The 26250-nt window shown below is 44.6% G+C and overlaps 1 protein-coding gene across 3 annotated transcripts in view; it reads right to left on the bottom strand.

Annotated features, from left to right (window-relative positions):
* The window catches only part of UBE2N (ubiquitin conjugating enzyme E2 N), a 36791-nt gene that overhangs the window by 9383 nt on the left and 1158 nt on the right, over positions 1-26250 (bottom strand). For all 3 annotated transcript variants that reach the window (XM_073554262.1, XM_073554260.1, XM_073554261.1), the window contains exon 2: positions 5291-5537. In XM_073554262.1, the coding sequence (XP_073410363.1) occupies positions 5291-5537 (247 nt within the window). The remainder of the gene's footprint in view (positions 1-5290; positions 5538-26250) is intronic.

Raw genomic sequence — 26250 nt, 5'->3', positions numbered from 1 at the left:
ATTGCCGATTCCTCGAGGTCGATGTAAAGAATATGTGCATACTTGTGCTTAGCGTGCAGTAAAGATCTGCCATATCTGCGTCCTGTCCATTACACATTCATGCTGACATGCCACCACAGAAAATGCTTGCTCTATTGAAGACATCTCTGCCAATGAATTACCCCTCATAAGAAACATTATATGTAAATCTGGGGAAAAAGAAGATTTGCAGGATAGTGACTGAGTGGCCACGTTGGTATTACAAAGCTGCTGGACCGGAGCACTGTGAGCCATCTACTACGTGTGACATTCCCAGTGCCACTTATGATTGTTAAGTATAAACCTAGCACTCAACTTAAATGTGTTTCCAAGAAGATTTATTGTAGTAGACGAAAAAAACGTTTCGGTCGATGTGACCTTCTTCAGTTACGTGCTGTTTAAAGTATGCAGCAAGCAGAGAGACATCGATCAGATAATTTTGTTGTGCTTTTATCATTAGGGAGATCAATCTCTCCTGGAGAAGAGTAAAGGCCCTTTTACATTTAGCGATGCACCAGCGATCCGACCAGCGATCCGACCCGGTCAGGATCGCTGGTGCATCGCTAAATGATCGCTAGTGAGCTTTCATACAGAAAGACCTCACAGCGATTCAGCAGCGACGCAGCGGACGATACTTACCATTCACACACAGCGATGAAGACGTCCTCCCGCCCGCCTCCAGCGTCGTTCGTCGTCACAGCAGGAAGTCTCAGCAGGAAGCGCCCGACGAGAAATGGAGCCGGACATTCTCGCACGATCAGCGATGGACAGCGGGGGAGCCGGTCGCTGGTAAGTATCACACATAGCGATATCGCTAGCAATATCGCTATAACGTCACAAAATCAGTGACGTTTTAGCGATATTGCTAGCGATATCGCTTAGTGTAAAACCCCCTTTAGCTAGATAGCGTGGGTGATTCGGGCAAACATGCCTCCAGACTCGGTAAAGTGCATTTAAGTTTAGTGCTAGGTTTATACTTATTGCTCATATGGTTTGGGAACCTAACCTTAGCACCATCTTATAGTTGTGCTCACGGTGTTTTTCTACTTATGACTGTTAGGCTTCTGCGATATCATTACGTTGCAATATGTCTCAAAGATGATGTGAAGGAGACCTACAGTACCAATCAGAAAAGGTGTTGGGATTGCTGCAGTTAGTAGAAAATTCGTAATGCTCTGGTACACTGGCCATGGATTACCAATTAATCTGTGGCCACTTCACCAGGGTTCTGTGAAACATTTGGCTCGACGAATTCCACGGCATCCCTATCCTTATCTACACTGAAGCTTGCCCACATGGCAGCATGACTCTCGTTTACAATTATAGGAAGTGAGGAAAGGGCATACCATTTTTGTTGGTCATCTAAACCAATTTCTTCCCCATATAGGTTCCCATATTTTGTTGTTAGAGGAATAAAGAAGTGAGGTTCGGCTTACATGAGGTTTATGCATTCTGCTCACTAATGCAGATGTGAACCTAACCTAATTCATTTATAGTCACATGTAATTAGAATTGGGTCTCTTTACCAGCTGGATACCACAGGCGTCATCCCTTGTCCCTGGGACTGTGTGCGGAGCACTATCAATGGCTATTGCTCCTGCCTAAAGTTCATGGCCAGTGAAGGCTGTGCAGACAGCTGAGGGCTAATATTCTTATCCTGGGAAGATCCATGGGTATTAACACCTTCTCAGGCTATAAACATCGACCCCCAGTCGCTGGCTTTCCTGTCTGGTTTGGAAAAAGGAGCGGGAGCCCACACCATTTTTTCCAAAAAATGTTTTATTAATTCACTACATTTACAGTAAGCTGCACACATAATATACTAATTGTATTTGCCCCACACATCTATATATCTACCTATTCTGTATGTATGTAAATCATCTATTCTAGCCTTTTCTTCTATCTTCCCACCAAGGACAACATCTGCAAGGAGTTTGTATGTTCTCCCCGTGTTTGCGTGGGTTTCCTCCGGGTACTCCGGTTTCCTCCCACACTTCAAAGACATACTGATAGGGAATTTAGATTGTGAGCCCCCATCGGGGACAGTGATGAAAATGTGTGCAAACTGTAAAGCGCTGCGGAATATGTTAGCGCTATATAAAAAAAAATAAAGAAGAGAAGAAGAAGAAGATCTACTGTAATATAAATACATGTGTGTCTCTGACGTGACGGCGGCGCTGGAAGAAAAAAATCACAAGACGACTTCACCGCATTCAAACAGGCAACACTCGCTTTCAAATCTACCCTCACCTCTGCTAAACAGGCCTACTTCACAACCCTCGTATCTTCCCCGTCTTACAACCCCAAACAGTTATTCAAAACTTTTAACTCCCTCCTCCGCCCACCACTGCCCTCTCCAACCTCCCTAATCTCTGCCAAGGACTTTTCAACACACTTCAAAAACAAGATTGACCAAACAAGGCAAGTCTTCATCGTTCAACCATCACAACCCCTTTGTATACCAGACCAATGCCCAAACCCCATAACCTCACTCTCCAACATCACTGAAGGGGAGCTTAATTGTCTCTTTTCCAAATCGCACCTCACAACCTGTGCACTTGACCCCATTCCATCCCACCTCCTCCCCAACCTCACCACCACACTTATCCCATCCCTAACCCACCTCTTCAACCTATCACTAACGTCTGGTATCTTCCCTTCTGCTTTCAAACATGCCACAATCACGCCTATCCTTAAAAAGCCAACCCTCGACCCAACTGCTATGTCCAGCTATCGCCCAATATCGTTGCTCCCATTCGCTTCCAGACTCATGGAGCAGCACACGTCCACGCTGAACTTTCCTCCCATCTATCATCTAACTTGCTCTTTGACAATCTACAATCTGGTTTCCGCCCCCATCACTCCACTGAGACAGCCCTGACCAAAATTACTAACGACCTACTTACAGCCAAATGAAATGGACAATACTCTATACTCCTGCTTCTAGACCTGTCCTCTTCATTCGACACAGTTGACCACTGCCTCCTACTACAGATCCCCTCCTTCTTTGGCACCAAAGACCTCGCCCTATCCTGGATCTCCTCATACCTTTCCAACCGCACATTCAGCGTCTCCCACGCCACCTCCTCATCCCACCCTCCCTCTGTTGGAGTCCCCCCAAGGCTCTGTTTTAGGACCCTTACTCTTCTCAATCTATACACTTGGTCTGGGGCAACTCAAAGTCCCACGGATTCCAGTACCACCTTTATGCTGATGACACTCCGATCTACCTCTCTGCTGTCCAGAATCCCAGAGTGTCTATCAGCCATATCCTCCTTCTCCTCTCGCTTCCTCAAGCTCAATGTGGACAAATCTGAACTCATCATCTTTCCTCCATCTCACAGATCTTCCTTACCCGACCTAGCTATAACAATTAATGACATCACGCTTTCCCCAGTACCGGAAGTCCGCTGCCTCGGAGTAACCTTTGACTCTGCTCTGTCCTTCAAACCACACATACAAACTCTTTCTACCTCCTGTCGCCTCCAGCTCAAAAATATTTCCAGAATACGTCCTTTCCTCAACCCTCAATCTACTAAAATGCTTGTGCATGCCCTCATCATCTCCCGCCTCGACTACTGCAACATTCTTTTCTGTGGTCTCCCTGCTAACACCCTCGCACCTCTCCAGCCCATCCTTAAAGGTACTGTCACACTTAGCAATGTACCATACCAGCGATCCCGACCAGCGATATGACGCGGTCAGGATTGCTGGTACATCGCTAAGTGGTCGCTAGTGAGCTGCCACACAGGCAGATCTCACCAGCGACATCGCTGGGGACGGGGGTCGCTACTTACCTGTCACAGTAGGCGATCCTGTGTCCTCCCGTCCACGCTCGTCTCTCCACAGGAAGCCCCAGCAGGAAGCGGACGACGAGAAACAGTCCTGGACGTTCTCGCGCGATCAGCGATAACCAGCGGGGGAGCGGTTCGTAGGTAAGTATCAGACACAGCGATATCGCTAGCTATATCGCTATAACGTCACAAGTTATAGCGATATTGCTAGCGATATCGCTTAGTGTGACAGGCCCTTAACTCTGCTGCCCAACTAATTCATCTCTCTTCTTGCTACTCCTCCGCTTCTCCCCTCTGCAAATCTCTTCACTGGCTCCCATTCCCTCTGCGTATCCAGTTCAAATTACTAATACTGACCTACAAGGCCATCTACTGTCTCCCGCATATGTCTCTGAACTAACCTCTCGATACCCTCCCTCACGTAATCTCCGGTCCTCCCAAGATCTCCTTCTCTCCTCACTTATTCACTCCTCATCCAACCGCCTCCAAGACTTCTCCTGAATTGCCCCTGTCCTCTGGAATTCATTGCCCCAACAAGTCCGACTATCAACCGTATTTGGATCCTTCAGACGAACCTGAAAACCCACCTCTTCAAGAAAGCCTACAACCTGCAATGATCCCGCTACCACCTCCTCTCTCACCACTACCAGAGATATCACCTCAACCAACACCGTAACTGCTGCAACCCCCCAACCTACGTTCTCCTTCCCCACCATCCTGTAGCATGTAAGCCCGAAAGGGCAGGGTCCTTTCCCCTCTGTATCAGTCTGTCTTTATTAGTTTGTTTACTGTATGTGATAGCTGTAATTTGTATGTAACCCCTTCTTATGTACAGCACCATGGAATCAATGGTGCTATATAAATAAATAATAATTTCTCCATGTGTGATACATGTCTCCTCCATTCCACATCACAATAAAGATTTAAACATGGGTAAAAACACATCAGAGGCAATTTCATGTCTTCTTAGAAATATCCTTGACTTAATACACACCGAGTAGCGTTGGCAGAAATCGATTCGTAGGACCAGTTCCAGCAGGCATGTCAATCTAGCCACTGTACAGGAGCCCTGAGAGCCGCCTCTTTCTTGATCGAATCTGTGACTCTTCTTTTGATTAGTTGGCCTAGAGCGAAGACATATTTGCGGCATGACAGCTATGTAACATCAACCCCACGCTGGCTAATTAAAAGAAAACCAGCTGATGCCATCCGATAAGTTAGTTCTCATTGCTCAAATCCAATGGCCAGATTACTGATGTGGCTGAAAATCGATTTGCACCAACCCTACCGCTGAGTAAATATGATACAGTGCTGAAAAGAGGCGGGCAATGGGATCTGCTTGTGACGAATCGGTTATAACCACAAGTAATTATGCTAGTGCAAAAAAAAATAAATAAAAAATGATTGTTAAATCTTAACTTTACAGTAACAATGGCTTAGAAATTCTGCTGTTGTGAGCTCACAACTAGATGTCTTACCTTTCAAGATATCTAAACATATCCTGCCCAGCTTGTCTACATTGGGGTGATAGATTTTGGTCATGAAGCGTACTTTAGGAGCTGCCATTGGGTATTCTTCAGGAAGGAATAATTCAAGTTTAAATGTCCCTCCTTCAAAGGGTGAATCTTGTGGACCCGCAATTACAACATGGAAGTATCGTGCATTGCAGTCATCTGGCTCAGCTTTGATCCCAGGAACTGGCTCTGCCATTAAGCGCTGGGTTTCCTAAAACATAGGATAAATTCATTAGGATTTCACAGAAAAAGGACACTCTTACTTCCTTACTAGAAAGAAAATATCTGTACAAAAAGCTAATTACATTCACTAATACATAGCTTCACTTTAGTCATTGTATAACCTCTTCTCTCTTCACAACCAAACCCAAATCATTCTGCTGCAGAACTCCACTAAGAAACAGAATGGTACGGGGAATAGAAACCTCCCCTACCACTGCTGTCTCCGGTGTGCAGGGTCGTTCTGCTCATCTTCTCAGTGACGTCACCTATCTTATACAATTTAAGTCTATGGGGCACAGTTCTGAAGCTCCGCAGGCTATGTGCCCATGTCGCAGAAATGCTGCGGAATTGTCCGCATCATTTCCGCAACTCCCCGCGGCGGGTAAAATGCATGCAGAATTCGCTTGCATTTTCCCGCAAAACACAAGCATTTTTAGCTTGCAGAATGCTAGCGCTTTTCCAAGCGACTTGAAGCATCGTTTGGAAAAGTGGCTGACAGGTTGGTCACACTTGTCAAGCATAGTGCTTGACAAGTGTGACCAATGATGCTGCCTATGCATTGGAGATCTGGAGGAGATGTCACTCTTGAAGATAATTGGATTTGTCATATTTATCCTGTTTGGGACTTGCAGTACTGTACAACAAAATTTCTGTGCATCCTGATTTTCATGCAGTATAGGCGAGCTCAATTTTTTCACCACTTCTATTGCACTTTAAATGCATCTCTTTTTTTTATATTATATTCTTTATTTCGAAAAGTTTTGAAAACTGCCATTCTCACACTGACCACTAGGCCTAATTCTTCTTCTTTTAGGAAAATCAGACAAAGATTATAATTATAGAGTGACGGAGATCCTACATAGAGAAGTGTGTGATAAGCATGCTCTGATTAGTGCAAATATTCCTGTGAAGGAAGGGGAGCAACATCAGCTACTGTAAATGGCGGAGTTACCATCCACTGTAGTCTGTACATGGCGGAGTTACCATCCACTGTAGTCTGTACATGGCGGAGTTACCATCCACTGTAGTCTGTACATGGCGGAGTTACCATCCACTGTAGTCTGTACATGGCGGAGTTACCATCCACTGTAGTCTGTACATGGCGGAGTTACCATCCACTGTAGTCTGTACATGGCGGAGTTACCATCCACTGTAGTCTGTACATGGCGGAGTTACCATCCACTGTAGTCTGTACATGGCGGAGTTACCATCCACTGTAGTCTGTACATGGCGGAGTTACTATCCACTGTTGTCTGTACATGGCGGAGTTACCATCCACTGTTGTCTGTACATGGTGGTTACATTCCACTGTTGTCTGTACATGGTGGAGTTACCTTCCACTGTAGTCTGCGTACTCGGGTGCCAACTGAGTGTCTTCAGCGTTCTCGAATAATATATTTGCGACCCCACGGCTACATGTCTCCTGGCTGTTCAACATCAGCAACATATGCAGGGACTGCCTAACAAACCCTTCAAAAGATCAGGGAAGATAGAGTTCCAACCATCCTTGTGGCACCTATGTGGCCGAAACAAAGCTGGTTCAGCCTAGTAATCAATCTCCAGGTGGACACTCCAATCCAGCTACCTCCAAACATAGATCTCTTCTCTCAGGAACCTATACATCATTCGGTTCCCAAAAAACTGAGATTAGCTGCCTGGCTTCTGAAGCCCAGGTACTACGCGCAAAGGGACTGTCAGACAAAGTAATTGCCACCTTACAGATGTCCAGAAAACTAGTCACCAATGCAATATACAATAAAGTATGGAAAAAGTTTTCATCCTGGTGCATGCCTAACCAGACCCCTTTCATCCCAACATCTCTCAAATTTTGGACTTTTTACAGAGGGGACTAGAGCTAGGCATGAGGCCTAGTACCTTAAAAGTTCAAGTCTCGGCCCTAAGTTCCGTCTTTGACCACGACTTAGCCAACCATCATTGGATTAAAGGTTCATGGTGTCAGTCATGAGGAAATGTCCCAGGAAACAGCCTGTCATCCCCTCATGGGATTTAAATGTCATCCTTAAGGGCCTCACACAACCTCCATTTGAACCTGTCTTCATGTACCCCTCAGCTCCTTTCCTTTAAAGCAGCTTTTCTAGTAGCCATTGCCACAGAGATTCGCATAGGCTACAAGCTCTGTCCATAAGGGAGCCTTATTGTACAATCAGGGATGACTGCTTAGTCCTGCGACTTGATCCATCCTTCTTACCCAAAGTTGTTTCAGATTTCCACCACTGAGAGGAAATAGTGCTTCCCTCCTTCTGCCAAAATCCAAAAAATGCAGGGGAGAGAGAATTCCATACACTCAATGTCCGCCGAGCAGTTTTATACTACTTGGAGAGGACTAAATCTTGGAGAATCGACCCAAATCTATTTAGTAATCCTTCAGGATTAAATAAAGGCAGGAAAGTGGCGAAGAGTACCATCCCAGGCTGGATTAGAAGAGCTATTTCTGAATCATACCTAGCCTCTTTGGCCGATGAGATGCCAAAGCAGATTTGCAGGGCCGCTACATGGTCATCAATTCATACCTTTTCCAAACACTATAGGCTGTGTGCACACGCAGCAGATTAGGTGCGGATTCACCCGCGCGGATTTTATAAAATCCGCAGGTCAAAATACCTGCGGTTTTACCTGCGGATTGCTCTGCGGTTTTTCATCTCCTCAATGGAGGAGATGGCAAACCGCAGCAGAATCCGCAGAAAGAATTGACATGTCAATTCTTTCTGCAGATTGAAAACCGCAGATAATCCGTGCGGAAAATTCCGCACCGTCTGTATTGCGGTTTTTGATTCCCATAGGGAATCATGGTACTGTACACCGCAGAAAAACTGCTGCGGGTCCGCAGCGTGTGCACACAGCCTTATTGTCCAACAGGGACCTAGACTTCGTCCGGAAAGTTCTCCAGGCCATTGTCCCCCCCCAGGTGCAGAACAGGTTGGTATTCCTCCTATCCTGTCATGGAAGGTGACTAGAGAAAATAGAATTAGACTTACGGGTAATCTGGTTTCTAGTAACCTTCCATGACAGCGCTAATTTCCCTCCCTATGTTCCTTGGATAATTCGGGGGAACTTAAAGGTAACCGGTGCTAGGGAATTCGTTATAAGTCACTGGTACTGGTGAGTAGGAGGTGGGAGGGTCTTTTAACCTCTATGTGCTTCCTGTCCCCCATTAGGGCGTGGAGACAACCTCCTATGCGGGCATGGAAGATTCCTAGAAACCGAATTACCGGTAAGTCTAATTCTATTTTTTTTAACTATGACAAATTTGAAGGTCATTTTGCAAGCAAAGACAGCTTTTTGTGGGGAAAAAAAAATCACGACTTAACTGCACATTCTAAATACACCTTTAGGGTCTATCCACATAATTGTTATCTATTTTGACTGCTTTTCTTTTACCAATGCTTCTCTGGTTCCCCAGACAGTCTGTTTACTTGGCTTTTGCAATAATGTGACAGCATGTGCAACCAATCAATTGCTGTGAGGTCACAAGACTATCTGGCCAGTGACAGGCTGCAGTGATACACAGTCAGGGAACCTGGGAAATCAGTTGGAATATTACATCTGTTGTTACTTTAAACCAATGTAAGCCGTCAGTAAATTCCTTTAAAGTGTGTTGACCCCTTTCAAGTTTCCACCACTACTTCTGGTTTCTGAGATTGGCTACCAACATGTTGGCAACATTCCGTCTACATGGGCAGAGCCACTGAGTTCAGTGATTAGCTGCAGTGCTATCACTGTGACATCATCGCTGCACTCAATATCAGGCACAGGAAGCAGCAGAAACAACGTATTGGTGCACCAGGGGAAGGGGAGTAAAGAGGATTTTTTTTCCCCCAATGAGCATCTGCGCCTGAGGATCAGGATTTTCTGAAAGAATCTCCCTCTTTAATGGAATCCATCTGACTTTTGTAAAAATAAAAAATTACAACAATAACGTAGGAGCCAAATGACAGCGTGAACAGAAGCGAAGTTGAAATATTTTCCATAGTGCGCTTGTATGCACATGGTTTAAAGGAAATACTGTAAATGTTCCAGTAGAAATTCCAGTAACAGAACAAATGCAATATGTCCCTCTATAGCTGTAAAACCTTCATTTACCAAAAATTTCTGTAATCCAAGAAAACTAAAGCATTTTGTGTACGATCATGTATGCTTCAGCCTGGTGCTGTGATTGGTACACAGTGACAATTTGTTCATAGCAACAATCTTACTTTTTACACTGCATGCCTCTGCATACAGAAGCAAAAAGTCTCCTAGTGACTCTCAATGAATCTTATTAACAAACAAATTAAGAAAAAAGCACAAAGATTTTTTGATGGTTGGCTTCCCTATCATTTCTGAGATTTCACTTACAATACAGAGAAAGGGAGAAGTCTAATGTTCAGGCTCCAGATTTCACAATAGAAACTGTGCACCTTATTAAATAGGTCCCTTAAAACCTGATGAAGCTGTTGTACTTTATAAATCCGTGTCGGAATGGCTGTATAATCCTGATATTAAGATGAGCATTTTAGGAGTCCAGATATAGAATAAAATAGCTCCTAAGTCAAATGTACTCAATCACTGCCCAACCAGCACAACTGACAGTTGCAGCTTGTACTGAGCAGTGCAAGATCTGAGCAGGGAGGAGGGACACTGATGAGCTGTCAATAAGGCTAGGTGGGCAGAGATGAAGTAAAACTTTCATACAAAGTAATACAGACATTTTGACGTGGATTTGCAAACTAAGTATGTCAGGTAATCAGGTTTAATTAAGTTTGTGTTACAAATCCTCCTTAATGCACTGGGGAAAGGAGAGCAACTAACCAGAGAAATAAATCAGATTCCATCTCTCCTGGTGGCAACCGCATCACTTTTCAAGAAATACACCATTTTTTAAGTGTTATACTGGTTATTTACTGTGCCCAAAAAATGTGTTCAGATGTCAAAAATAAACTGATAAAACAACACAGATTGTGGACTTTTTGTTTGGCATTGTCTGATGTATTGGCACCTTTCTAGGTATCTTTTTTTTTTTTTTTTTTTGGCAACATGCTCTAATGTAACTATAGTATTTTTCCTGTAGGCTTTTTCACGGGAAAAAAACGTGTTAAAAGTCTGGAATCTTTAAAAAAATAAAAGCCACTAAAATACGTGAAACTCACAGTATTTCTCCACAAGCAATAGAAGAAAGCTACAAAGAAAAATAAGTGTGTAGATAGCGTTAAAGAGACGTGTTTAAATGTGGTTAAACACAGTAGGCGCTATGGAAGAACATGCATGGTAAATGACGCACATAAGTTGTGAGACACTTCCAGTTATCGGAAAGCACGTCAAACATTCAAGAGCCGCTAGGAAGGACACTTTCCGAAAGAAAAACTTGGCTTGCTTCCCGGACATCATAGGTGACCTCAATGAGCAAGATAATGCGGACTAAGCTTATACTATGCTCCGATCACAAACTCTTTAAACCCTTAGAAGAGTGCATACTAATCGACTGTAGGAGCAGGGGGTCTTCTCCGGCACCAACATCTCTTCTATGGACAAGTGTTATCGGATCCCTCCATGATTTGGCTATCTCAACAGAAGCTTAGAAAGCGTTCTAAGAAAGAAAACTAATAAAATGGTAATACAAAATGACTAAATTAAGGTTTATATTAGTAAATGCAACATACAAAGCTTTGCTTTTTGACAATCCATGTGACTGCGCCACACACATTAGATATACTGGCCTATATGACATGCATGTAAGGAATTCTCATCACACACAGAACGTGGATAGCCCCAACTTAAATTTCAACCAAGTAATGGGATCCGCACCAGTGTACCATCTGTTCTGTGTTCTCAATACCAGAGTACGGCTGGTGGGGTCGATTTAACCTCTTTCTCTACTTGTATTTGTCTACATGTGGGGGGGGGAACTGCCCGGCCCCCAGGTAGAGAAATGTTGTGTACCACCACAGTCCATATACAATGCAAGGTCAGAGCGGTGAAGCACGTTCTTTAATTAAGTACAGCAGACCTCTATATACACTGAGCACGGACAGTACCTGTGAACAAACCACAACATGCAAGGACAATATGAATTTGGTAAATCAAGATCCACTTTAGTACTCTAAGTGGCAAGACCCCTACAGAAATAGAAATATATATATATATATATATATATATATATATATCTATCTCCAGCCGAATTTTTAGTAGTAACCTGCCCAGCACATTTAATTAAAACATATTTAATCCGGTCAAAGTCTTAAATTTCTTTTTACACCATGACACTGCCAGATATGTAATGGACCGATAATTTAAAAAAAACCCACACAAATATTACACATTTGGTAAATTCGCCACTGCTCCATGCCCGTATCTGTGCATTTTCCTAAAACAATGACGTCATACAGATCCACACAACCAGCTGCCAATCAATGGCCGTACACACTACTATCACTGCTGAGGCCGGGTATTGGATGTATGGCTTGCATAAATGGATGGTACATAGTTTTTCAGCATTAGTGCCATGAGGGATGTTTGCCTATTTTATCACATTTCCTCCAGTCAGTTTCTGCTTTCAGAACCCGCCTCACGGTGCAGTTTGTTGTTAATAAAAAAAAAAAAGGACTGGGCCAGTGCCGAGTCTCCACTGCTGCTGCTGGAGACTGTTAAGCTGAAGTTACAGATGACAGTGCTGCAACCAGTAAGCTCAGCGACTCTGAGCGGCTCGGGCAGTCAACTCGGCAGAGCTGCTGAGCTCAATTATTGGTTTCAGTGCAGTCAACACCACAAGGGGTGAGTTTTCAGACATCGGAAAACCCCTTTAAACTCTCGGACAATCCTTGTAAGAAGGACTGTATTATATGCAGTGAAAGGATTAAAGTAGCTATGCACTGGGCATGAAACTTTCTGATCAGAGAAAGCACATACAAGAGGCTGTAATGTATGACGGCATGGTCATTCTCGCACTTTGCCCTACTTTGCATGGGCACCACACTGCTGGCGCCTAAGTGCATGTATTACCTGATGATAACTTCCACTTGGTAATGCAGTGAAAGCAGACTAGATTAATGCCAGCACTCAGCTCTGAGCTATTCTTTGAAGCCTTTGCTGTCTGATGAAATAATCAGGTCTGAGATCGACAACACAACATTAACCTGAACATTCAGCCCTAATATTTAACCAGCAAGGAAATCCATGTATGACACCTGAAACCAAGGACTATGCCTTCATGTTCTCTGCTTACATGGCTTACTCACTGGATGGAAACTGCAGGCTTCACACTTCTGTGTACAGAAATCTCACACAAAATACAGGCCTTGTGCACATGGCAATACTGTGTTCACGGAGCTCACCTTGTGTGTCATTGGCAGCCTCTCTCTCTGTTACTGGCCCATATTCACCCCATTTTCTGACTAATGATTTAGGCTGTGTGCACACGCTACGGATTCACCTGCGGATTTTTCTGTGCAGATCCGCAGGTAAAACCGCAGGTAGTGACCTGCGGTTTTCCTGCGGATTTGCCAGCAGTTTCCCCATACGGTTTGACACCTGGACAATGGAATAGGTGTCAAACCGCAGCGGAATCCGCAGAATGAATTGACATGCTGTGGATTTAAAACCGCAGCTTTTCTGCACAGAAAAATCCACAGCATGTGCACTGCGGATTTGAAAACCCATAGGATAACATTATACTGTACACTGCCTGCGGAACGGCTGCGGATCCGCAGAGGCAAATCCGCAGCAGAATCTGCAGCGTGTGCAGTGCACATACCCTTATAGGGACAACACAAATTTGTCCACAAATTCTCCACTTCATAAAATCAATGAGAAAAAAAAGTACAGTAAAACCAACATATTCAGGATGACATGGATCTTCAGTACCGACAAGTGGTGGAGGACTTCGTCTGTCTGCAGCTCTGGTGGATGAGGATTAACCTGGAACACATCTTTAGGATAAACTTATTAAGTCCCAAAGGTCAGCATCAGAAGTGATCAGTGGAGTCGGACCCCATCCCAAATAGTATGCACCACTCAGTAGCTTCGCTTTACTTCTGGAGTTTAGAGATTGGGTATTTGTACTAAGGGATAGCCTCTTTCATACCGGCAAGTTTGCTTGGTAGGGATGAGCAAAAACACACCCAGGAATCTGTTCCAGCTGCCATGTCGGTGGTCTGAGGCTCCCTGACCAGAGCCCAATGAACTTCCTAATAAGGTCTAATAGTGTCATGTGTGCACCACATCACAACATAATGACTGATCTGAAGAGGCTGGTCACAGGGCTCTGGTCAGGTAGCCAGGGATTAAAGGGATCCCGTAAACCAGGTTTTTCCCATATAAAGTAGGGTCAGCACCTGTGAACCCTCATATCCAGAATTCTAGAATGCTGTCTAAATTTCCCTAATCTGCTCTGCAAAAAAAAAAAAAAAAAAAAGCTTTTATCACACTCACCATGGGGTGGTCGTTACTGATGGGTGTCGCTAGTCTTGACCAGATGCCTTCTCTCTTCTTGCTTCATGTGTATGAGGCATCACGTTCAATGTCATCCACACAGCAATAACCATCGGATCAGACGGCCCCGTAGGGGAGTATAACAACAGCTAATTTTTGTGTTATACAGAGAAGATTGGGGACATATAGACAGCATTCTAAAAAGCTGGATACAAGGATATACAGGTGCTTGCCCTAGTTTATATGGGAAAAACCTGGTGACAAGTTCCCTTTAATGAGAAGAAACATTTTGCCAAATCTTTTAGCTCAACTCAACTACTTGGAGGTTCTATCTGCATAAAACTATTTTAGATGACCAAACCCCACCTCAGTTGTTATCCTGTTTATTGCTCAGATAAACATGGAGAGGGAGAAAATCTTAGTTAATAGCGGTACTTTGGTTCCATGTAGTTAGTGTGGTACCCCAGTTCTGTACAGGATGAAATAAGCATGCAGCATTGTGAGGCCATGACTTATCACCGCTTCACTGTATAATCACCCCTTAAAGAAAGATTCTGGGAGCTAATGACTCCACAATGAAAAGGAAACTGAAGGTGCTCATAGGTAACATTTACCTACTGTTGATGAGTGTTCCAGTTCTACCCAGATGGCAGGCAAAAGAAAGGCTTTGCTATTCGCTTCCAACATGTCTGATCCTTTCAGTTCCAAATGCACTAAGCCACAACCAAAGGTGTCAGTTAGTAGTTTACTCCACTCTGCCAATTGTGAACACATGTATGGCTGATCGGCCAACCACCATCTAATATGTAAGACCAGCTAAAAGGGCAACCTAAAAGGTCCCGACTCTTTAGTCCTTTATTCGGGAATTTCATTAACAGTTTTATTGCTTTATGGAACTGCGTAGAAGACTGTGACACTGCAGTGACTGCCAATCAAGTCCGGGGAGCATAACCGCAGCTACAGGACCTGGCCTAGGAAATGATGTATAGGAGTACATTTTACTCAAATGTATAGTTACCGTATATAAAACAAACAAATCATTACTGGAATACCTGAATAAGGCTGTGTGCACACGATGCAGATATGCAACATTTCTGCGCGGTAAAATCCGCTGCGGATCCGCTGCAAATCTGCATTGTGATGTACAGTAGCCTTAAAATCAATGGAAAAAAAAACCCGCTGTGCAGACGCTGCAGATTTTTCCGTGGGGTTTTCCTGCGGTACAAAATCCGCAGCATGTTACTTCTTTTGTGCGGTTTTCCATCTCCCCTGTCTCTGAATCCGCAGTGGAAAACCGCAGGAAAAATGGAAGGAATCCGCAGGAAAAATGCAGGTCATTTGACCTGCGGATTTCTTCAATTCTGCGCAGAAAAATCCGCAGGGCCAAAAAGTCCATCTGCACTCAGCCTAAGGGATCAAGGTCAGGCATAGCCTAATGGGACTACGGAACACAGAAGAACTGTTCAAACTCAGTACAGGCGCTGAATGCATCATGGTGGGGGCAGTCTTTATATACACCTTCCCGCCTGCTTCGTTTCCCTCCATCTCAACCCTTTCCTGGCTCTATGAAGCCAGAGTGGTCAATCAAAGAGGGGGTGAAAATTAAGGGAAAACAAGCAGGTGTACATAAATGATTGGCCTCGCTGTGAGGCTGACAAACTCCATTTAAAGCCCCTTTCACACGTCTGTGTATTTCCAGTACCGGAAGAACCGGTACCGGAGATATGCGTGTCCGTGTGTGTACTACGTGTGCCACCTCAGTACTATACGGACAGCCGCAGAGGAAAAAGCGCTACTGTAAGCACTGTTCCCCGAAGGCTGGTGGTGAAGCCGGCTGTCGTCATTCTTCCCAGCTCTGCCAGCGAGTAGAGGAGAACGATAGCGTTATACCCCTAATGACAGCCAATACGTCTTTTAACCCCTTAACCCACAAGGGTGGTTTGCACGTTCATGACCGGGCCAATTTTTACATTTCTGACCACTGTCCCTTTATGAGGTAATAACTCTGGAACGCTTCCATGGATCCCGGTGATTCTGACATTGTTTTCTCGTGACATATTGTACTTCATGCTAGTGGTAAAATTTCATTCATATAACCTGCGTTTATTTGTGAAAAAAAAAAACGGAAATTTGGCAAAAACTTCGCAATTTTCCAACTTTGAATTTTTATGCCCTTAAATCACAGAGATACAGCACACAAAAAACTTAATAAGTAACATTTCCCACATGTTTACTTTACATCAGCACAATTTTGCAAACAAAATTTCTTTTTCTTAGGAAGTTATAAGGGTTAAAAGTTGACCAGCGATTTCTCATTTTTGCAACACCATTCTATTTTTACGGCCCACATCACATTTGAAGCCACTTTGAGGGGTCTATACGATAGAAAATACCCAAAAGTGACACCATTCTAAAAACTGCACCCATCAAGGTGCACAAAACCACATTCAAGAAGTCTATTAACCCTTCAGGTGCTTCACAGGAATTTTTTGAATATTTAAAAAAAAAAAATGAACATTAACTTTTTTTCACAAAAAAAAATACTTTAGGTTCAATTTTTTTTATTTTACCAAGGGTAACAGGAGAAATTGGACTGCAAAAGTTATTGTGCAATTTGTCCTGAGTACGCTGATACCTGATATGTGGGGGGGAACCACTGTTTCGGCGCATGGCAGAGCTCAGAAGGGAAGGAGCGCCGTTTGACTTTTTCAATGCAAAATTGGCTAGAATTCAGATTGGACACCATGTCACGTTTGGAGAGCCCCTGATGTACCTAAACAGTGGAAACCCCCCCCCCCCCCCCCCCCAAGTGACCCCATTTTGGAAACTAGACCCCCCCAAGGAACTTATCTAGATATGTGGTGAGAAGTTTGAACCAACAAGGGCTTCACAGAAGTTTATAACGTACAGCCGTACAATTAAAAAATCATATTTGTTCCACAAAAATGATCTTTTCACCCTCAATTCTTATTTTTCCAAGTGTAACAGGACCCTAAAAGTTATTGTGCAATTTGTCCTGAGTACGCTGATACCCCACATGTGGGGGTAAATCAGAGCTCGGAAGGGAAGCAGCGCCATTTGACGTTTTTGGCTGGAATTGAGATCGGACACCATGTCGCGTTTGGAAAGCCCCTGATGTACCAAAACAGTGAAAACCACCCACAAATTACACCATTTTGGAAACTAGACCCCCCAAGGAACTTATCTAGATGTGTGGTGAGCACTTTGAACCCCCCAGTGCTTCACAGAAGTTTATAACGCCCGGGCATGAAAGTAAAAAAATCGTATTTTTTTCCACAAACATGATCTTTTAGTCACCAATTATTTTTATTTTCCCAAGGGTACCAGGAGAAATTGGACGCCAGAAGTTGTTGTCCAATTTGTCCTGAGTACGCGGATACCTCATATGTGGGAGAAAACTACTGTATGGGCACACGTCGGGGCTCAGAAGGGAAGTAGTGACGTTTTGGAATGCACTTTGATGGAATGGTCTGCGGGTGTCATGTTGCTTTTGGAGAGCCCCTGATGTACCTAAACAGTGGAAAGCCCCCACAAGTGGCCCCATTTTGGAAACTAGACCCCCTAAGGAACTTATCTAGATGTGGGGTGAGCACTTTGAACCCCCAAGGGCTTCACAGAAGTTTATAATGCCCGGGCATGAAAATAAAAAAATCGTATTTTTTCCACAAACATGATCATTTAGTCCCCAATTTTTTTATTTTCCCAAGGGTAACAGGAGAAATTGGACCCCAAAAGTTGTTGTCCAAGTTGTCCTGAGTACGCTGATACCTCATATGTGGGAGAAAACTACTGTATGGGCACACGTCGGGGCTCAGAAGGGAAGTAGTGACGTTTTGGAATGCAGACTTTGATGGAATGTTCTGCGGGTGTCATGTGCGTTTGGAGAGCCTCTGATATACCTAAACTATTGAAACTCCCCACAAGTGACCCCATTTTGGAAACTAGACCCCCCACGGAACTTATCTAGATGTGTGGTGAGCACTTTGAACCCCCAAGTGCTTCACAGAAGTTTATAATGCCCGGGCGTGAAAATAAAAAAAATCATTTTTTTCCACAAAAATGATATTTTTGCCCCCAATTTTTTATTTTCCTAAGGTTAACAGGAGAAATTGGACCCCAAAAGTTGTTTTGCAATTTGTCCTGAGTACGCTGATACCCTATATGTGGGGGTAAAAAGCCTGTTTGGGCGCATGGCAGAGCTTGGAAGGAGCACCATTTGACTTTTTCAATGCAGAATTGGCTGGAATTGAGATCAGACGCCATGTTGCATTTGGAGAGCACCTGATGTGCCCAAACAGTGGAAACCCCCCAATTCTAACTCCAACCCTAACCCCAATACACCCTTAGGCTGTGTGCCCACGTAGCGATTTTTAAGCGTTTTTGCCACGATTTTCGGCGCAAAAACGCTGCGAAAACGTTTAAAAATCGTGTACAGAACGTATCCCATGCATTCCTATGGCATTCCACACATGCTGTGCTAATGCTGCGCTTTTTTCTGCGGCGTAATCGCATCGCGGAAAAAATCGCAGCATGCTCATTCTTTTGTGCGGAATCGCAAAGAATTGCCGCGATTCCGCACCCATAGGAATGCATGAGAATCACTGACTTCCCGCATGTGGCTATGCCCACCATGCGGGAAGTTAAGCGTCTCATGTGCGGTTGGTACCCACGGTGTGGAGGAGAGGAGACTGTCCTCCAGGCCCTGGGTACCATATCCCTGTAAAAAAAAAAGAATAAAAAATAAAAAAATCGGAGTATATTTACCTTCCGGTGTCCCGCGCTGCATTCCCGGCCTAAGCGTTCCCAGTAATGCCTTGCGGCAAGGCCCTGTAATGACGTGGTCTCGCGAGATCGCTATAGCAACGCGAGACTACGTCATCACAGGTCTCGCAAGGCATTACTGGGAACGCTGTGGCCCGGGATGGCAGCGCGGGACGCCGGAAGGTAAATATACCCCGATTTTTTTATTTTTTTTAGCATTTTAACATCCTATCTTTTACTATTGATGCCGCATAGGCGGCCTCAATAGTAAAAACCTGGTCACACTTGTCAAACACTATGTTTGACGAGTGTGACCAACCTGTCAATCACTTTCCAAGCGATGCTTCAAATCGCTTGGAAAGTGCTTGAATATCGCACGTGAAAATTGTGGCAAAATCGCGATCATAACCGCGGTAAAATAGCGGTGAAATCGCGCGGAAAAAAACGCGCGATTTCTGGGAAGGAGTCCGGTTTTTAGTGAGCGTTTTAAAACGCTACGTGGGCACATAGCCTTAACCCTAATCTCAGCCCTAACCCTAATGGGAAAATGGAAATAAATCCTTTTTTTATTTTATTATTTTTCCCTAACTAAGGGGGTGATAACAGGGGGTTTGATTTACTATTTATGGCGGTTTTTATATTTGGCAGCTGTCGCACGCTAAAAGACGCTTTTTATTGTAAAAATAGTTTTTGCATCACCACATATTGAGAGATATAATTTTTCCATATTTTGACCCACTGAGTCATGTGAGGTCTTATTTTTTGCGGGACAAGCTGACGCTTTTATTGGTATCATGTTCGGGCACGTGACATCTTTTCATCGCTTTTTATTCCGATTTTTGGGACGCAGAATGAACAAAAACCAGCGCTTCATGAATTTCTTTTGGGGGGTGCGTTTACACCGTTCCGCGTGCGGTAAAAAAATTGATAAAGCCCTTTTATTCTTCGGGTCAGTACGGTTACAGCGATACCTCATTTAGGTTTTTTTTATGTTTTGGCGCTTTTATGCAATGAAAACAATTTTATATAAAAAATAATTATTTTTGCGTCGCTTTATTCTGTGAGCTATAACTTTTTTATTTTTTCACTGATGACGCTGTATGGTGGCTCGTTTTTTGCGGGACAAGATGACGTTTTCAGCGGTACCAAGCATATTTATATGCGTCTTTTTTGATTGCACGTTATTGCACTTTTTGTTTGGCGGTATGATAATAAATCATTATTTTTTGCTTCGTTTTTTATTTTTAAAAGGGGTTCGCTAAAGGGGTTAACTAATGGGACAGTTTTATAGGGCGGGTCGTTACGGACGCGGCGATACCAAATATGTGTACTTTTATTGTTTTTTTTTATTTGCAAAAAATGAATTAGGGAATAAATTTTTTTTTTAAATTTATTTAGCGATTTTTTAAAAATTATTTTTACACTTTTTTTTTTAAACTTTATTACATTGTCCCAGGTGGTACATCACTGTCCTGTGACAGATCGCTGGGAAGTACTATCGCGTCCCTGGGAATTAAGTCCCAGGGCACATGGACGGGATAGTACGTCACATGACAGAAAGGGGTTAACTGACCTCAGATATAAGAGAATAGCATCCTCATACAGGTGACAATCCAGCAGCTGTCGGCTGTCCACTATAGCTGACAACTTGCTGTATCACAAACGATCAGTGTTGACACCGTCCATATCTGTTTAACCCCTTAGTTGCTGCTGTCAAAAGTGACTACATCAAATAAAATGGTTAATAGATTGTGGGGGCTTCCACTTTAATTGACACACAGATTATGATTGTGTGGTCCTGATGTTTGCCATAGCATTTCATGGCCAAATAGCGGCCTTAGAGTCTTCTGGCTATAGCGGTCAGTTCAGAAGTTACCGACATTTTGGTGGTAAACAAACACTTTTTCATTCCTGCTATACCACTTTGCATTAATTCCTGAAAATCACCTCTGGGGTTAATAAACTACCTGACAGCAGTTTTCAATGTCAGGTGGTGCCGTTTTTAAAATGGTATCATGTTTGGGGTTTCCCAATATATAGCACGCCAAAAGTCACTTCAAACATTGATAGGTCCCTCAAAAAAATAAATTTTGTAAATTTCCTTGAAAAATTACTGCTACATTTTTAAACCTCCTGAAAGGTTAACAAAATAAATTAGTGTTTTAAAAATGATGCTGATGTAAGGCAGACATGTGGGAAATGTTATTTATTAATGTTTTTGTCTGGTGTGACTATCTGGATTAAAGGGATAATCATTCAAAGTTTGAAAATTGCAATTTTTTTTACGTTTTTGTCAAATTTCTGATATTTTTTATAAACACAAAAAACATATCAACCTAACTTTACTATTATCATAAATTATTATGTGCCACGAAAAAACAAACTCAAAATCAATGGGATTTGTTGAAGCGTTCCAGAGTTATCACTATATAAACTGACAATGGTCAGAATTTAAAAAATTGGCCCCGTCATTAAGGGGTTAAAGTCCGAACGACAGCAAGTGGGGGTTGTGGAATATCTCGATCATCTGCACCTACTGTCACTCTTATTAGTGGCAGCAGGTGTCAGATGATGGGAACAGTCCAAAAGCCACCACCTGCTGTCGTTCAGACTTTAATATAACGCTCATCATTCTCCTCTGCTCGCCGGCAGAGCAGGGGAGAATGATAACAGCCGGCTACAGTACCAGCCGTCGGGGAGCAGTGCTTACAGTTCCGCTTCTTCCCCGGCGGCCGGCCATGTCACACGGAGGACATCAAAGCGTGTCCTCCGTGTGCACGTTTGCGGGACATTTTGCCGTCCGTGATAACGGCAAAAAAACAGACATGTCAGCGTATTTTGCCCACGGATACACGGTCCGTGGAGACACACTGATATGTGCACAGACCTATTCATGTGTACGTGTCTACGGTACGTGTGAAAACTGTCACCACACGTACCAGAGAAACGGACGTATGAAAGGGGCCTAAGGGTACCCAAGAGGTCCTCTTTAAAGGGGTTGCTCAGCCTCAAAAACTGTAAAGCCTGGATCAGAATGTCATTGGATGTAACTGACACTTTGCTCCAGTCACCTGTCCTGTGCATCCAAGCACAAGTCTCATAAGTAGAGTTGAGCGAATATGATCGGGTACTCGCTTATTCGGAAAGCTATAGACATTATCAAATAAGCTACAGTGGGAACCCGGATAGCTGGAGCGCGCCGACTGATCAGCTGATCGGTGCTGCAGCTGCATGTGTCGTGGCTATCACAGTCGCAGGACATGCATGGAGAGTCCAACACACAAACTCACCATGCATGTGTTGTGACTGTGACACAGCCACGACACATGCAGCAACGATCAGCCGGCGCGCTCCTTGTGTCCGGGCTCCCGCTGTAGATTATTCGGTAAGAGCTATAGCTTGACGAATAAGTGAGGACCCGAACAAATTCGCTCAAGTCTACTCATAACTCTTGGGGCCAAAAATCAGACATCTCTTCTAGACCCCCTTGATCAGCTCATGTTTCAATATACATGGCTGACTGCAAGTGAGTGACTGATTTTGTTATTTTTAAGTCACTAATGCCAACTATACAGTTTTTTTTTTTTTGTTTTTTTTTTAAAGCTGGACAACCCTTTAATAAACCACTCTGCTGCTAAGACCCTGGTGTGACTGGACTATAGTCCAGTCACACCAGGGTCTTAGCAGCAGAGTGGTTTATTTTTACCACAGTAAGCCATTCCCTCCAATCCTATTCACATTTTGCAGCCAAGGGTTGCATATGAATTTTATAACCTTTTTACATCATTTTATGCATTTCTAATATTTTTGTGCAAAAAAAAAAAAAAAAAAAAAAAAAGCACAATAGGTAATAATTCTTATTTTGAGCAAAATTCATGAACAAAGTGGACCATTTTGAAGAATTTGTTGCAAATTCTTCAAAATGGTCCACTTTGTTCATGAATTTTGGTTAAATACCACAAGACAAAAAATGCAAAATAATGAATCGGGTCCTAAGCTATTGTACACTCTAATGTTTCTTGTTCTCAGCTGTTTCGGGCCGGCTGTAATTTTTCATGTATTGGTGGCAGGAGGTCGCGAGAAATGCGTGCCCCTATCCCTAATAAGGGCTAAAGCGTATTTTAGGCCTGAGTGAGATACAACAAAACACAATCCGATCTGATCGAAGTTTTATTTTATATACAGTTATGCTCAAAAGTTTACATACCCCAGCAGAATTTTTGCTTTCTTGGCCGTTTTTCAGAAAATATGAAAGATAACACCAAAACTTTTTCTCCACTCTTGGTTAGTGGTTTGGTGAAGCAATTTATTGTCAAACTACTGTGTTTTCTCTTCAAAAAGTTCATATACCACGTTTCTTAATATCGTGTATTGCCCCCTCTAACATCAATGACAGCTTGAAGTCTTTTGTGGTAGTTGTGAATGAGGTTCTTTATTTTCTCAGATGGTAAAGCTGCCCACTCTTCTTGGCAAAAAGCCTCCAGTTCTTGTAAATTCCTGGGCTGTCTAGCATGAACTGCGCGCTTGAGATCTCCCCAGAGTGGCTCAATGATATTGAGGTCAGGAGACTGAGATGGCCACTCCAGAACCTTCACTTTGTTCTGCTGTAGCCAATGACTTGGCCTTGTGTTTTGGATCGTTGTCATGTTGGAACGTCCAAGTACGTCCCATGCGCAGCTTCTGGGCTGATGATTGCAAATTTGCCTCCAGTATTTGCTGATAACCTGCTGCATTCATCTTTCATTCAACTTTGACCAAGTTTCCTGTGCCTTTGTAGCTCACAAATCTCCAAAACATCAGTGATCCACCTCTGTGCTTTACAGTAGGAATGGCGTTCCTTTCATCGTAGGCCTACTGTCCTCTCTCCAAATGTATCGTTTATGATTGTGGCCAAAAAGTTCAATTTTGGTCTCATTACTCCAAATTACCTTCTTCCGGAAGTTTTGAGGCTTGTCTCTGTGCTGTTTTGCGTATTGTAGATGAGATTCTTTGTGGCATTTGCGCAGTGATGGCTTTCTTCTGGCGACTCAACCATGCGGCCCATTTTTCTTCAAGTGCCTCCTTATTGTGCATCTTGAAACAACCACACTGCTAGTTTTCAGAGAGTCCAGTATTTCAGTTTGAACGCTGCTGACTGGCATTATCAATTCCTTGGATATCTTTTTGTATCACGTTCCTGTTTTTAACAATTCAACTATCTTTTCCCTTAGATCCATTGACAATTCTTTTGCTTTCCCCATGACTCCCAATCCAGAAACGTGAGTGGCTGGATGAAAGATGCAAGAGACTGTCTGGATCACAGAAACTTACTCAAGCTGCCATTGCTGTTAGAGGGGGTCATACATGGTATGAAGAAATGGGGTTTGTGAACTTTTGATCAAGGTCATTTGGATGTTTTGGTTTGTCATTATGATTTAAAAAGAGAAAACACAGTAGTTTGACTATATATATATATAAAAAAAAAAAAAAAAAATAATTGCTACATGCCCAAGTTACATCAGATATTCAGCGATGCACGTCAATGAGTGCGTGGAAATCTCCGGACTGCACTTGGACCATATCTGAGTGCAGTCACATTTCCACGGAGTGACAAAATTGAGAAGATGGAGACATTTTTTTCTCCATCTTCGCCTCACGCAAGAAAAATAGTCAGATCACACTCTGATCAAATTGTGATTTGCATGATCGACCAGATTCTCTTGAATGAGAGAAAATACGGTGGTCTGCATACAGCATAAATGTGAGTGTGCACAAACTCTGATGCAGCCTCTTCATATAAGGGCTGTTTCAAACATCTGTTCACATCGATTCAAGCACAGACCACAATGCACTGACTTGCCGTGACTCTGCCAATCGTCAAAACTTCAGACATAACTGGAGCTGTCACACTGAGGTCAGGATTTCTGCAGCCAATCCTTGACGTGCGTGTACTCATGTTCTGATGCAGTCTCTTTCGTTAAAGGGAATCTGTCACCCCCTGGCAGATTTTGATCCATCACTATGGTATACAGGTAATAGAATGGTTAAACCAGTCTGACCTGTACGCCTCATAGCTGTGGTGTAGATCTTGAGAAATTAATTTATATTGTTTTATGGTAATAATTGCTTCCAGGCTCCAGGACGTGCGGTACCGGGAAGAAATCCCTGCCTCCTGACTTCACTATAATGGCACTGTAATCCCACACTTGCACGGTTACCTGAACCCTGTACGGGCAAGCATCTGCATTGATCTTCCTCACTTGCACAAAAGATCAATGCCGGCCCTCCTGTCATGCGCCGTTCTTTCCCCCCCACCTCAGGTGCCTTTCCTCCCCCCCCGAATGCACCATTCTTCCTCCCACATGCTGCCCCTCCCTCCACGCACCACCTCACATGCCATTTCTCTTCCCATGCGCCTCCCCACGTGCCATTCCTCCCCCCATGCGCCGCCTCACGCGCTGTCCCCCCTATGCCACCTCACATGCCGTTCCTCCCCCCCATGCGCCGCCTCACATGATGTTCCACTCGCCCCAGCGCCGCCTCACATGCTGTCCCCACCCCCATGCGCCGCCTCACGTACCATTCCTCCCCCCACGTGCCGCCTCACGTACCATTCCTCCCCCCACGCGCCACCTCACATTCCGTTCCTCCCGCCCCAGCGCCGCCTCACGTGCTGTCCCCACCCTCGCCGTTCCACCCCCATGCGCCACCTCACGCACCGTTCCTCCCACATGCGCCTCCTCACATGCCGTTCCTCCCGCCCCAGCGCCGCCTCACGTGCTGTCCCCCACCTCGCCGTTCCACCCCCATGCGCCACCTCACGCACCGTTCCTCCCGCCCCAGTGCCGCCTCACGTGCTGTCCCCACCCCCGCCGTTCCACCCCCATGCGCCACCTCACGCACCGTTCCTCCCACATGCGCCTCCTCATGTGTCGTTCCTCCCGCCCCAGGTGCCGTCCCCACCTCGCCGTTCCACCCCCATGCGCCACCTCACATGCCGTTCCTCCCGCCCCAGCGCCGCCTCACTCGCTGGCGCAACCTCACGCACCGTTCCTCCCACATGCGCCTCCTCACATGCCGTTCCTACCGCCCCAGCGCCGCCTCACGTGCTGTCCCCCACCTCGCCGTTCCAGCCCCATGCGCCACCTCACGCACCGTTCCTCCCGCCCCAGTGCCGCCTCACGTGCTGTCCCCACCCCCGCCGTTCCACCCCCATGCGCCACCTCACGCACCGTTCCTCCCACATGCGCCTCCTCATGTGTCGTTCCTCCCGCCCCAGGTGCCGTCCCCACCTCGCCGTTCCACCCCCATGCGCCACCTCACATGCCGTTCCTCCCGCCCCAGCGCCGCCTCACTCGCTGGCGCAACCTCACGCACCGTTCCTCCCACATGCGCCTCCTCACATGCCGTTCCTACCGCCCCAGCGCCGCCTCACGTGCTGTCCCCCACCTCGCCGTTCCAGCCCCATGCGCCACCTCACGCACCGTTCCTCCCGCCCCAGTGCCGCCTCACGTGCT

This window comes from Dendrobates tinctorius, unplaced genomic scaffold (genome assembly GCF_039654945.1).
Source record: "Dendrobates tinctorius isolate UK_male_01 unplaced genomic scaffold, ASM3965494v1 ptg000209l, whole genome shotgun sequence".
Classification (NCBI taxonomy): domain Eukaryota; kingdom Metazoa; phylum Chordata; class Amphibia; order Anura; family Dendrobatidae; genus Dendrobates; species Dendrobates tinctorius.
Note: the sequence above shows the minus strand (reverse complement) of the source record. Positions and strands in the feature narration are given on the sequence as shown.